At 41.8% G+C, this 15,424-nt stretch overlaps 1 protein-coding gene across 1 annotated transcript in view; it reads left to right on the top strand.

Moving 5' to 3' along the window:
• The window catches only part of BMP2K (BMP2 inducible kinase), a 341,088-nt gene that overhangs the window by 286,530 nt on the left and 39,134 nt on the right, over nt 1-15,424 (top strand). The window contains exon 14 of the mRNA XM_069742721.1: nt 4,296-4,456. Coding sequence (XP_069598822.1) covers nt 4,296-4,456 — 161 coding nt within the window. The remainder of the gene's footprint in view (nt 1-4,295; nt 4,457-15,424) is intronic.

Genomic DNA, 15,424 nt, shown 5'->3' on the forward strand with positions numbered 1-15,424 from the left:
TGCAATAAAAAAAAAACGACATACTCACCTCTCTTGCTGCCCGCAGCTCCTCAGCGTCCTGTCTCTCCGCACTGACTTCAGGCAGAGGGCTGCGTGCACACTAGTACGTCATCGCGCCCTCTGACCTGCACAGTCACTGCAAGAGGACGGGAAGACGGAGCGGCGCCCGGCGGGGGGAACGTGGACAGGTAAATATGACATACTTACCTGCTCTGTTATGATCTGGTGGCCTTGGAGCAGCATGAGACGTACTCTGGAGAAGGTGGTCCCTGTACTGACCGCAAACCCTGAACCTAGCAGCACAACTAAAAGCAGCCGTGGGGGGTACCTAACACTCCCTAGACCCCTCGACACAGCCTAAGATCTAACTACCCCTAAAGACAGAAACAGGAAACCTATCTTGCCTCAGAGAAAATCCCCAAAGGATAGATAGCCCCCCACAAATATTGACTGTGAGAGGAGAGGAAAAAACATACGCAGATATGAAATCAGATTTTAGCATAGGAGGCCATACCAGCTAAAAAGAAAGAATATAACAGAGTACTATGCGGTCAGTATAAAAACTCTGCATCTCCAGAGAAATAGCTAGACTGCAAAAAATCCTTCATAGACCAAGCTGGACAGGACAAAAACATGAAAATGCACAGAACTATAAGGTCCAATGCAGGTGGACAGCAAAAACAAAGCCAGGACTTATCTTTGTAGAAAAACACAGCAAACTGGAAAGACCAGCAGGAAGTGAATCCTCCAAGAACAATGGACAACTGGCACTGATTAAAGGATTCTGCAAAGCTATATACCCCAGTCAGTCCTGCAATTAGTAGATACACATGTCCACTCCTGCAATCCAGGTCCAACTGCATTACCCTCTACAACCACCGGAGGGAGCCCAAAAGCTGAATTCACAACACTGCTCCCGGCGTCCCTGGCTCCTTCTCCCGGACAGATGGTCTGCCGCAGCCTCTTCCTCTGTCAGTGGTCACCGTTACCGCTCATTACAGGAATGAATATGCGGCTCCACCCCTATGGGAGTGGAGTCCATATTCATAACTTTAATGAGCGGTCCCACGTGACCGCTGAACAGGGGAAGAGGCTGCCCGAAGACCATGGGACAGGCAGGGGGAGCACCAGGAGCCCCGGAAGCAGGTAAGTATGCGACAGACCTCTCTCCCCTTCACCCGCCGACCCTGCCGCCGACCGTGATTCGAGTATAAGCCGAGAATGGCACTTTCAGACCAAAAATTTGGGCTGAAAATCTCGGCTTATACTCGAGTATATATGGTATCTAAGGGAATTATCTGACCAATATTTTATGGGGACAATGGTCTGAACCCCCTTATACTATTCAAGCAAAAGGTCTTTATTTCGCCTATTGGAATTAGTGGGTCACGTATGTCATAAGTGACCCAATATACATCCAGTGATGTATGTAAATATTTTTTTTTTAATTTATAAAATAAAGGTTAAATTTTAGTCACACACTAGCTTCTCTTTTTCTATCTTTGTAATTTCAAATATGCAGGTGGTGCACACCAATATGTGACTTTTTTCTGTGAGGATTGACTAATCCCATAGCAATTAAGTGGTTAAATGTACAAAACATAAGTCATATTATTACAGCCTGGGAGAACGTATACTTTGAACAGAGAAATATAAAGGACTCTCCGGCTAGATAAGACATCAGGACTGAATTATCAGAGACCCAAGCCATGAGAACAATGCCAGAGGAGTGCTGGTATCACTTTCACAATACTTCAAGCTGAGATGAGGGGAGGAAAAAATGGAATACATATAGCAGAAAAGGAACATACTTGAAGGTCAGGGGTTAAGAGACTATCCACCCCAAAACTCCAGACCTTCTGAAATGTAGCTGGGCATCCCCTATTCTAAAAGACCGTTTTCTCATATGAAATAGTACTGTTTACCAGGGACTTCCATCTGCCAAATATAGGGGGCTTGTCAGCCATCCAGTGAAGAGCAATTTTTTTCCTAGCCAAGAATAATGTTTCCCTGACAAAGATCCGGGTGTGTTGCTGCCAATGTTCTTCGTCTAGCCAGCCAAATAATGCCAGTTTAGATTGACATAATATAATGATTGACAATAGAGGTGATAGCAACCTAACAACATTAATCCAAAAGAGAGGATATTGGGGGGCAAGACCAAATCATATGCTAAAAGTTGGCGTTCAGAGAATGACAGTGCGTTCTCTGTAAGGGGTCCTGCCCATGACCTTTATGGAATGTATTATTCTGTGTGATGCTCCATAGCTATAAATGGCCGCTTCGCCATTTTTGGTTTGTAACCAAGTAGTATGGCAATATACATTTAATTTAAAGATTTGTTTCTCTTTTTAATTCTTAAATCAATAAAACACGTGATAATAAGCAACCTTGTAATGTATCTTATCAGAGAAATCTGCTTCTTTTTCCTCCTGGATTGATCATTCACTCAGAATTCTTAATTCATGGGTAAAATCTGTATTCAGTGAAGGCAGAGATTTACATTACTGAGACAGATGAGATCTGCTACTGATAAGAGTCTATGTAGAAGGGAGAAGGTAAGGAGAAGCTAGAGGCAGAACGCCTCCCGTTTACATAGAACCTTATCAGTAGGGACTGTCATCTTCTCTCTCAGTAATGTCAAAATCTGTCTTCACTGAATACAGATTTTACTCTTGAATTGACAATTTTAAGAATAAATGATGAGTCCAGGAGGAGAAAGAAGCAGATTTCTCTGATAAAATATATTTCAAAATTTCATATCTTCATGTGTACTACTGATTTATGAAAAAACATTAACAATTGCTACTCTTTAACCTCTTTCTGACCTCGGACGGGATAGTACGTCCAAGGTAAGATACTGCACTTTGATGTGGGCTCCGGCGGTGAGCCCGCATCAAAGCCGGGACATGTCAGCTGTTTTGAACAGCTGACATGTGCCCGCAATAGCAGCGGGTGAAATCTCGATTCACCCGCTGCTATTAACTAGTTAAATGCCGCTGTCAAACACTGACAGCGGCATTTAACCTGCGCTTCCGGCCGGGCGGCCGGAAATGAGCGCATCTCCGACCCCCGTCACATGATTGGGGGTCAGCGATGCTTCTGTATAGTAACCATAGAGGTCCTTGAGACCTCTATGGTTACTGATCCCGGCTAGCTGTGAGTGCCACCCTGTGGTCGGCGCTCACAGCACACCTGCATTTCTGCCTCATAGCAGTGATCTGATGATCGCTGCTATGTAGCAGAGGCGATCGCGTTGTGCCAGCTTCTAGCCTCCTATGGAGGCTATTGAAGCATGGCAAGAGTAAAAAAAAAAAGTGAAAAAAATAATAAAAATATAAAAGTTTAAATCATCCCCCTTCCGCCCCATTCAAAATAAATCAATAAAAAAATAGATAAAATCAAACTTACACATATTTGGTATCGCCGCGTTCAGAATCACCCGATCTATCAATAAAAAAAAGGATTAACCTGATCACTAAACAGCGTAGCGAGAAAAAAATTAGAAACGCCAGAATTACATTTTTTGGTCGCCGCGACCATTAAAATGCAATAACGGGCGATCAAAAGAACGTATCTGCACCAAAATGCTATCATTAAAAATGCCAGCTCAGCACGCAAGAAATAAGCCCTCACCCCACCCCAGATCATGAAGAACGGAGACGCTACGGGTATCGGAAAATGGCACAATTTTTTTTTTTTTTTTTTCACCACTTAGATAAAAGAGAAACCTAGACATGTTTGGTGTCTATGAACTCGTAGTGACCTGGATAATCATAATGGCAGGTCAGTTTTGGCATTTAGTGAACCTAGCAAAAAAGCCAATCAAAAAACTAGTGTGGGATTGCACTTTTTTTTGTAATTTCACCTCACTTGGAAATTTTTTCCCGTTTTCTACTACACGACATGCTAAAACCAATGATGTCGTTCAAAAGTACAACTTGTTTCACAAAAAATAATCCCTCACATTGCCATATTAACGGAAAAATAAAAAGTTATGGCTCTGGGAAGAAGGGGAGCAAAAAATGAACACGGAAAAACGGAAAATCCCAAGGTCATGAAGGGGTTAAGTTCAAACTTTCTGCATCATTTTACATTAGTAATCTAAAAAGTAACTTTGCTTTGATATAACTGTGTTGAGTTTCTTCATTCATACACATAACTGCATTTAGACTAGACAGCGGTTTAGGTCCATTTTGCGCATCAGTCATGTGACCTAACAGATTCAATTTTTGAAATGCTAATAAGGTGAAAATAATCTAAATCTCCATTAACTGTATTTGTCAATGTTTCAGGTCTACAGGTGTATCTGAAAAGGAACCCCCTCCAACCCAACCAAAACAGAGCAGCAACAACCCCCCGGACATGTCAGGCTGGAACCCATTTGGAGATGATAACTTCTCCAAGTTAACAGAAGAAGAGTTGCTGGACAGGGAATTTGACCTCCTGAGATCAAGTAAGGGGACATTGAAGGCTTAATTTGCTTCACAATAACTTGGACACACAATCCCCTCAGCCAGAATTTGCTCTGACTTATGGACCACAATTAAACGTAAAACTTCTTTCTACGTGTCTGAGGGGCAACATTGTGTCCAGGTTTATTAGATGTAAAGGACAAGGGAAAGGCCTTGTCAAGAGAAGACATTGATTATAAATGGGATGTAAAAGGAGGGACATTTATGTCTCTTGCTTTATTTTTTTTAGCATTATTTCTACACCATTTTCATTCAGACCAGTAATGCCCTATGACGACGCCTGAAAGAAGAGATAACCCTTTTTCACATTACGTTAATGATTGCAATGTCCATCTGATATGTCTCTGACTGTAAGAGTCACTTTTCGTGTTCCATAATATGTTCAATAAACCTGTTCATCTTCTGTTATGTTTTTTGCTTGCATCTAATAGACTCTAATCTAATCTTTTCATCTTATACTCATGAATAGTTAATGATCTACTGTCTCTCAAAATAATCTAGATTTCCACCTTCTGACAAGCAAACGGTGCCTCTTGCTTTCACTTGATGTCTATCTATGTTTCTACTTACTAATCAGGCTACACCAAACAATATGAAATCTTCTTTTCCTACAGTGTTGTGTAGTCGAATGCATGAGCAAAATCTCGAAATACAGATATCTAAAGAGGCTTCCATCTACATGTATTTTAACAAAAATCTTATTAATATGGCATTAAGAGAAGGACAACATGTCTTGCAGCATGAACAACCCTCCTTTGCTTTCAGCTTGGGTCATCTTACATTTTTCTGAGGCAATGTAATTCTAGATTGGGCCAGCCTCAAGTTGACTACATGTCTCTTCTAACCAGTTGACACCTTCATGTGGCCTAATCTTGGCAAAATAACATTTGCATAGAGTTATAATACAGTGCTTATAGATGACCTTTCACCAGATTTTTCGTGTTGAGATTTGAACACAGAATGTAATAGTGGCTGCATTGTAGAGTATTTTTATATTTTGTCTCTTTGTTTCAGAAATTTTAGCCATCAGAGTATTTGTCACCTAATGACTTCACTTTTTTAACTCCACATAGGTTCTGTCCCTGGGGGCGTGTACTTCTTCCCCCTGTATGTTGCTGACCAATCATAAGCAGGCAGTAACACTTAAATAAGTACATGCCCCCGCCATAGCTTAATGCAGGATTCACAGTATGTGAGGTGTAATCACTCATATATGCTGTGCTCAAGCAAGTTGTACTCATTCTGCAGTGGGAGCAGGCTGTCATTATGTCTCACACGCAGGAGCAGTCTGTTCTGGGCTACTGTTGTGTCAGATACCACAGAAACAGTAGAAATAAGAGCACAACCGATATGTGTAATTATATTACAGACAACACAAGACAGGCAGTGTTGGGAGCAACAGAACAGTAAAGCTAACTGAAGCTAAAGGAGGAGAGCTGGTAGAAGGGTTTGTAATGTGACACAGCTAAACTCTGCTGTGCTGCCCCTGTTCTACAGGGATTTTATCTGAAGGGTGTTACTCATCTGTGCTTTCTAATCAGGATGATTAGACCAGGATGTTAGACCGGGAGATCAGGGTGGTATCATTATATCTCACAGAGACAGAAACCTGCTCTATACATTGTGTGGACATGTTCTTCTTTCCTTGTTGCTGTCTGCTTATGATTGATCAGCATCAAACAGGGAGAAAAAAGGCTCGCCCCCAGTTGAAAACTGTCTGATGACACACATTAGGACGTTATTTTTTTATCTCGTCAGGTGACAAATACTTTGATTGCTCATATCTATACAATGGAAAGGTGAAATATATGAACAAAAAGTTTTATTTCATTGTGTGTCCAGTTCAACATGAAAAATGTGATGAAAGGTGCTTTTTAAGGGTATTCTGTCATCAGGAGTTTACATTATTTAAATCAAGGCTTCATGATGTATATATATATTTTTTTTAAATACCATATTTATGTAAACAAATTTCAGAAATTGTGCAATGTCCAAAATGCTCAGAAGCCTAATATTAGGCTCCTACTTCTTTTTTTTAATTTTTTTAGTAACCATGTGGAAATGGGCTGTTACTGACTGGCTCTGACTCATTGGCTTTTCAGAGAGTTTTCTGGGCATGCTCTAATATTGGTAAAGGTCATTGCGAAGTGGGGGGGGGGGGGGTGTGAGGTGAGCAGTAACAAAGGAAAAACAAGCAGCACAGGTCCTTGCAAAGCTGATGGCTTTTTAGTAGTATCATACACAGCTGAAACGTTGTATGGGTAAATAAAACTAGCTTTTTGGCTACTATGATTCTGTGTTAGCTACCTTATTTAGAAGTTACCATTAATTATTGTATTCATGTCTGTGATGATTATGAGACTACTGAAAAGTGATCTTCACAGAGCAGGAAACGGGAGTCTAGTATTAGGCCTAGTCCCGAGTGTGAATAATGAAAGATTTTTGAATTTCTATTTTTTTATATGGAAAATTAAAAAACAAAACAAAAAAAAAACCTTGTTTAATAATCGTATTTAAAATACAAAATTGATCTGTATGCCATTTTCTTGTGACGTATTACCTTTAAGCAAGAGTACCACACTATGTAAAAACCACCTTGACGTGCTGAAACATGTAGTGACCAATTAATAGAGCCATATATAAAGTTATCTAACAAGTGTTCGGTAATGTGTAGGTAACATAATAGGTAACACCCTATTTGTTGAACAATTTTTCACACTAGGATAGTATCAAGAGTAAGGCTTTTATAGGGGAAGTTTTGAATACTTTGATGCTTAAAAGAGATTTGGCAAAATCCTTCTCCTACCCCCTCTACTATCAATAACGTGGCTAATGCAGTGGTGCACAACCTGGGCAGTGTAGTGATGGGAACCCTAAGGGCACAGATGCTCTGTGATGCCATTCTGCTCACAAACTTTTCTGTGTTTGACATCTGCTCGCCTTTAGCTTTCATGTCAAGAAGATGATATATATAGAGACATTTTGTGCCGTGACCCCTGTTTAGCACTCTAAAAAGGAGTAGATTCGGTGCGAAGGTGGCCTGTAGACATGTCGCTTTTCCATTTTAGCGTATGATAGTTGAAAAATGCTATGCTGTTTCTGCAACTTCTATATTTGAGGTGCAAACCCCATGGTCTCTTTTCTGGATTGCATGAGGAATTTAGGGAGCCCCCCTTTTCAGATAGGTCCCGGCGCCATTGACTCCCAACCATCAGACATGTCTCCGAAGTTAACATCACTGAAAAAAAAAAAAAAAAAATCAAAATGCCCTTTACTCACCCTCCCCAGGTCCACCATGGCTCCTGGTGTTTGATATTGGCTGCATCACTAATGTCACATTGACAGCTCAACAACACTGAGTGGGGCTTCTCCATCACAGGCCTAGCTGCTTAACTCACTGACTGCCGCTCTGTAGACTTCAACGTGGCAGCCAATATCGTACATTTCAATCTGTGGTGAAGACTCAGCGCTACACCCAAAGACTGTGAGTAAAGTCCATTTTTTTAGGATAACAATCTGTGACGGGGGCCAGAATATTCTGAATGGGAACAACCACTATAGTTTGGAAGAGCTTCCGTCTGAGAATGTAACCTTCGGAACAAAAAAGGTTGTGCACCCCCCTGGGTTAAGGCGTGATTGCTAGCATTTCAGTCTCACTGGTTACTGCCTAATATTTCTGGTAGCTAGACTGATAAAATGATTAGCGTTATGAATATTGATCTCCATTATCTTTGCTGGTCTACATTGGTTTGGGGTTATTTCTGGTCCTGATCTGGCCTTCTCCTCCTCCTGCTCCAAGTGATTGGCAATGTGACTAGTCGCTCACTCAGTGTCATTTCTCCTTGCATTCCTAAGTGCACACAGAAGATAGTATGTGATCCAGCTACTCACATTGCGGAGAAAATGCCGGTGTCCCCGTGAAATTATTTATAGCTAGAATTTTATTTTATTTATATTTATATTAACTTTAGTTAATCTTCATGATCAAGTGTTCATTATGGGGGCAGCTCTTTCTGAATCAGAGTTACAAATCTCGTATACGGTATCTTTTCACACAACCATATATCAAAATGATAAAATTCTGTTTTAAGCAACCACTAGGAGCTTACTGCAATGAGATTTCTAATGCTCCCATTAACACAACAAGACTAGGTCCACATCACTATAATGAGGTACATTAAAGGTGTTGTCCACTACTCTGACAACCCCTTCTGAATCACTATGTATCCCCCAGTAAAATAAAAACTCTTATGCTCAGCTCCAGTGCCGGCTCCATTCCAGCAGTGTCGGCACTCTCTCTCCCCATGCATAACAGTGTTACATGGTCCCTGTGGCTGCCCTCTCTTTTCCTCCTGTTGTCAATCATCTCTGTAGGAGAGTAGAGTGAAGCCAACGCTGATTGGCCACAGGTATTGCGTGACATAACAATGTCATGCAAGCGCTGGGAGAGCCAATGCCAAGACCTTTGGAATGTCACTAGCACCAGAGATGGGTATAGGTGCTATTATTTTACTGGGGGGGGGGGGGGGGGGTGTAACTGTTCAGAATGGGGTTGTCCAAGTAGGGGAGAACCTCTTTAATGCTATGTGCCAAGAAAGCTCCCAACATAGACACATTGGACGGATTCATTAAAGGTACAGTCACACATAACGATTTCTTTAACGATATCGTTGCTTTTTGTGACGTGGCAACGATATCGTTAACGAAATCGTTCTGTGTGACAGCGACCAACGATCAGGCCCCTGCTGGGAGATCGTTGGTCGCTGGGAATGATCAGGACCTTTTTTTTGGTCGCTGATCACCCGCTGTCATCGCCGATCCAGCGATGTCTTCTCTGGTAACCAGGGTAAATATCGGGTTACTAAGCGCAGGGCCGCGCTTAGTAACCCGATATTTACCCTGGTTACCATTGTAAAAGTTAACAAAAAAAAAAACAGTACATACTCACATTCCATTGTCTGTCACGTCCCCCGGCGTCAGCTTCCCGCACTGACTGTGTCAGCGCCGGCTGGCCGTAAAGCAGAGCACAGCGGTGACGTCATGATGTCACCGCTGTGCTCTGCTTTACGGCCGGCCAGCGCTGACAGTCAGTGCGGTACGGTGACGGCGTGGGACGTGACAGACACCGGAATGTGAGTATGTTGTGTTTTTTGTTTACATTTACAATGGTAACCAGGGTAAACATCGGGTTACTAAGCGCGGCCCTGCGTTTAGTAACCCGATGTTTACCCTGGTTACCCGGGGACTTCGGCATCGTTGGTCACTGGAGAGCTGTCTGTGTGACAGCTCTCCAGCGACCACACAACGACGCTGCAGCAATCACGGCCAGGTCGTATCGCTGGTCGTGATCGTTGGTAAATCGTTTAGTGTAACGGTACCTTAAGATTGGCATTGTGCACATTAGGATTAATGAAGGGGCTCACTGAAGTAGGAAATGTTACTCCAGTCAGCTCGGACCCTGGAATAAGTTATGGCACTAGAGTGTGGTAACTTTTCAAGTATTTGACAGGCGTGCATAGCCACACCCACATCCCACACAACATGACGCCCACATCCCACCCAATGTGACACCCATATTGGCTTAACTTGCTGAGAGGGGAGTGTAAAAGCCAGATATTGCAACGTTTTTGCGAAAATATTGCGACTTCACATGTGTTATGGCAGAATTCTGGAGTAAGCACCTTAATGAATAGGGAGCTGTGGGGCCAATTCATTATTGCATTGTCTTTTCCTTGTTGAGTTTTCGGCATTTTTCACTTATTATTGATTTGCACCTAACTCTTGCTTTATCTTGCATATTTTTTTTAATAGTTTATTTTGCATATATTTGTTTATTATATGTATTCATCTATTTTTTTAATGTTCAACACTGTGAGTATGGTTTGGGGTTTCCACTGGATGGATTTCATGTGCCATAAGATTAGTTTAGTTTTAGCATCAGTCCGACTAGTATACAACAAAAGAGAATAGACATTTCAAATACAATTTCCATGAATGTAATGTGAACAGAGCCAAATAAATCAGTATGCTGTGCATTCCCCTTTTGATGCCAGAAATATAAATGAAAATAGAAAAAATTGGAGTCCGGCTCAACAGGACTGGATTTTCCTTTTCTTTTTCTTTTTCAAAAGAAAATATAGTGCATACAAAAGAAAAATGTACATGGTCGACATGACCCAGTCGACGAGTTTCGACGGCACTAGGCAATCTTAACTCATTTTTGTATTTATTTTTTATGTAACATAATGCTTTAGGATGGCGTACCATTTTACCCAGTAGACAAGTTTACGAGTGTCATCATTATCCAATCAGTAAGGGTCCAATTGCTTGACCTCTCTGGTTGTGGAATTAGGGGAAAGCCTATTAATGAGCTTTTATCAGTCAGAATAATTACTCTGCTTTATTAATCAACGCTGGATTGCACCATACAGCTGAGAAAAACAGATTATTGGCCAACTCATATCCCAGTGATCATTTTTCTTAAAATATATTTGCGGGCGACTTCTTTAAATTCAAATCCTGCCTTGTATAACAGATGAGCAGTACTGACCGGACCAATTTTAGTAGTGACGTGTAACAAAGTGTGAACATAAAGCCATATTAAAAGTCTAAAATAATCCGCTATGTAAAATGTACATATGTGTATTTCTATAAGCATTAACATTTATCACTACCTCTTGTCAACCTAATTAAACCCTTCATGACCCAGCCTATTTTGACCTTAAAGACCTTGCCGTTTTTTGCAATTCTGACCAGTGTCCCTTTATGAGGTAATAACTCGGGAACGCTTCAACGGATCCTAGCGGTTCTGAGATTGTTTTTTCGTGACATATTGGGCTTCATGTTAGTGGTAAATTTAGGTCAATAAATTCTGTGTTTATTTGTGATAAAAACAGAAATTTGGCGAAAATTTTGAAAATTTCGCAATTTTCACATTTTGAATTTTTATTCTGTTAAACCAGAGAGTTATGTGACACAAAATAGTTAATAAATAACATTTCCCACACGTCTACTTTACATCAGCACAATTTTGGAAACAAAATTTTTTTTTGCTAGGAAGTTATAAGGGTTAAAATTTGACCAGCGATTTCTCATTTTTACAACGAAATTTACAAAACCATTTTTTTTAGGGACCACCTCACATTTGAAGTCAGTTTGAGGGGTCTATATGGCTGAAAATACCCAAAAGTGACACCATTCTAAAAACTGCACCCCTCAAGGTGCACAAAACCACATTCCAGAAGTTTATTAACCCTTCTGGTGCTTCACAGCAGCAGAAGCAACATGAAAGGAAAAAATGAACTTTTTAGTCACAAAAATGATTTTTCAGCAACAATTTTTTTATTTTCCGAATGGTAAAAAGAGAAACTGAACCATGAAAGTTGTTGTCCAATTTGTCCTGAGTACGCTGATACCTCATATGTGGGGGTAAACCACTGTTTGGGCGCACGGCAGGGCTTGGAAGGGAAGGAGTGCCATTTGACTTTTTGAATGAAAAATTGGCTCCACTCTTTAGCGGACACCATGTCACGTTTGGAGAGCCCCCGTGTGCCTAAAAATTGGAGCTCCCCCACAAGTGACCCCATTTTGGAAACTAGACGCCCCAAGGAACTTATCTAGATGCATAGTGAGCACTTTAAACCCCCAGGTGCTTCACAAATTGATCCATAAAAATGAAAAAGTACTTTTTTTTCACAAAAAAATTATTTTAGCCTCAATTTTTTCATTTTCACATGGACAACAGGATAAAATGGATTCTAAAATTTGTTTGGCAATTTCTCCTGAGTACACCGATACCTCACATGTGGGGGTAAACCACTGTTTGGGCACATGGTAAGGCTCGGAAGGGAAGGAGCGCCATTTGACACTTTGAATGAAAAATTATCTCCATCGTTAGCGGACACCATGTCGCGTTTGGAGAGACCCTGTGTGCTTAAACATTGGAGCTCCCCCACAAGTGACCCCATTTTGGAAACTAGACCCCCCAAGGAACTTATATAGATGCCTAGTGAGCACTTTAAACCCTCAGGTGCTTCACAAATTGATCCGTAAAAATGAAAAAGTACTTTTTTTTCACAAAAAATTTATTTTCGCCTCAATTTTTTCATTTTCACATGGGCAATAGGATAAAATGGATCCTAAAATTTGTTGAGCAATTTCTCTCGAGTACGCCGATACCTCATATGTGGGGGTAAACCACTGTTTGGGCACAAGGCAGGGCTCGGAAGGGAAGGCGCGCCTTTTGACTTTTTGAATGGAAAATTAGCTCCAATTGTTAGCGGACACCATGTCGCATTTGGAGCGCCCCTGTGTGCCTATGCAATGGAGCTCCCCCACAAGTGACCCCATTTTGGAAACTAGACCCCCCAAGGAACTTATCTAGATGCATACTGAGTACTTTAAACCCCCAGGTGCTTCGCAGAAGTTTATAATGCAGAGCCATGAAAATAAAAAATAATTTTTCTTTTCTCAAAAATGATTTTTTAGCCTGGAATTTCCTATTTTGCCAATGGTAATAGGAGAAATTGGACCACAAATGTTGTTGTCCAGTTTGTCCTGAGTACGCAGATACCCCATATGTGGGGGTAAACCACTGTTTGGGCGCACGGCAGGGCTCAGAAGGGAAGGCACGCCATTTGGCTTTTTAAATGGAAAATTAGCTCCAATCATTAGCGGACACCATGTTGCGTTTGGAGAGCCCCTGTGTGCCTAAACATTGGAGATCCCCCACAAATGACCCCATTTTGGAAACTAGACCCCCAAAGGAACTAATCTAGATGTGTGGTGAGCACTTTGAACCCTCAAGTGCTTCACAGAAGTTTATAACGCAGAGCCATGAAAATTAAAATAAAAAATTTATTTTCTCAAAAATGATTTTTTAGCCCGCAATTTTTTATTTTCCCAAGGGTAACAGGAGAAATTTGACCCCAAAAGTTGTTGTCCAGTTTCACCTGAGTACGCTGATACCCCATATGTGGGGGTAAACCACTGTTTGGGCACATGCCAGGGCTCGGAAGTGAAGTAGTGACGTTTTGAAATGCAGACTTTGATGGAATGCTCTGCGGGCGTCACGTTGCATTTGCAGAGCCCCTGATGTGGCTAAACAGTAGAAACCCCCCACAAGTGACCCCATTTTGGAAACTAGACCCCGAAAGGAACTTATCTAGATGTGAGGTGAGCACTTTGAACCCCCAAGTGCTTCACAGAAGTTCATAACACAGAGCAGTGAAAATAATAAATACGTTTTCTTTCCTCAAAAATAATTTTTTAGCCCAGAATTTTTTAATTTTCCCAAGGGTAACAGGAGAAATTTGACCCCAATATTTGTTGTCCAGTTTCTCCTGAGTACGGTGATACCCCATATGTGGGGGTAAACTACTATTTGGGCACTTGCCGGGGCTCGGAAGTGAAGTAGTGACGTTTTGAAATACAGACTTTGATGGAATGCTCTACGGGCGTCACGTTGCGTTTGCAGAGCCCCTGATGTGACTAAACAGTAGAAACCCCCCACAAGTCACCCCATTTCGGAAACTAGACCCCGAAATGAAATTATCTAGATATGTGGTGAGCACTTTCAACCCCCAAGTGCTTCACAGAAGTTTATAACGCAGAGCCGTGAAAATAATAAATACGTTTTCTTTACTCAAAAATAATTTTTGAGCCCAGAATTTTTTATTTTCCCAAGGGTTACAGGGGAAATTGGACCACAAAAGTTGTTGTCCAGTGTCTCCTGAGTAAGCTGATACCCCTTGTGTGGGGGTGAACCACTGTTTGGGCACACGTCGGGGCTCAGAAGGGAAGAAGTGACTTTTGAAATGCAGACTTTGATGGAATGGTCTGCGGGCGTCACGTTGCGTTTGCAGAGCCCCTGGTGTGCCTAAACAGTAGAAACCCCCCACAAGTGACCCCATTTTGGAAACTAGACCCCCCAAGGAACTTATCTAGATATGTGCTGAGCACTTTGAACCCCCAAGTGCTTCACAGACGTTTACAACGCAGAGCCGTGAAAAAAAAAATCATTTTTCTTTCCTCAAAAATGATGTTTTAGCAAGCAATTTTTTATTTTCTCAAGGGTAACAGGAGAAATTGGACCCCAGTAATTGTTGCGCAGTTTGTCCTGAGTATGCTGGTACCCCATATGTGGGGGTAAACCACTGTTTGGGCACACGTCGGGGCTCGGAAGTGAGGGAGCACCATTTGACTTTTTGAATACAAGATTGGTTGGAATCAATGGTGGCGCCATGTTGCGTTTGGAGACCCCCTGATGTGCCTAAACAGTGGAAACCCCTCAATTCTAACTCCAACACACCCCTACACCTTATCCCAACTGTAGCCATAACCCTAATCACAACCCTAACCCCAACACACCCCTAACCACAACCCTAATTCCAACCCAACCCTAACCCTAAGGCTATGTGCCAACGTTGCGGATTCGTATGAGATTTTTCAGCACCATTTTTGAAAAATCCGCGGGTAAAAGGCACTGCGTTTTACCTGCGGATTTTCCGCGGATTTCCAGTGTTTTTTGTGCGGATTTCACCTGTGGATTCCTATTGAAGAACAAGTGTAAAACGCTGCGGAATCCGCACAAAGAATTGACATGCTGCGGAAAATACAACACAGCGTTTCCGCGCGGTATTTTCCGCACCATGGGCACAGCGGATTAGGTTTTCCATATGTTTACATGGTACTGTAAACCTGATGGAACACTGCTGCGAATCCGCAGCCAAATCCGCACCGTGTGCACATAGCCTAATTCTAAAGGTATGTGCACACGCTGCGGAAAACGCTGCGGATCCGCAGCAGTTTCCCATGAGTTTACAGTTCAATGTAAACCTATGGGAAACAAAAATCGCTGTACACATGCTGCGGAAAAACTGCACGGAAACGCAGCGGTTTACATTCCGCAGCATGTCGCTTCTTTCTGCGGATTCCGCAGTGGTTTTACA

This window comes from Ranitomeya imitator, chromosome 1 (genome assembly GCF_032444005.1).
Source record: "Ranitomeya imitator isolate aRanImi1 chromosome 1, aRanImi1.pri, whole genome shotgun sequence".
Lineage (NCBI taxonomy): Eukaryota > Metazoa > Chordata > Amphibia > Anura > Dendrobatidae > Ranitomeya > Ranitomeya imitator.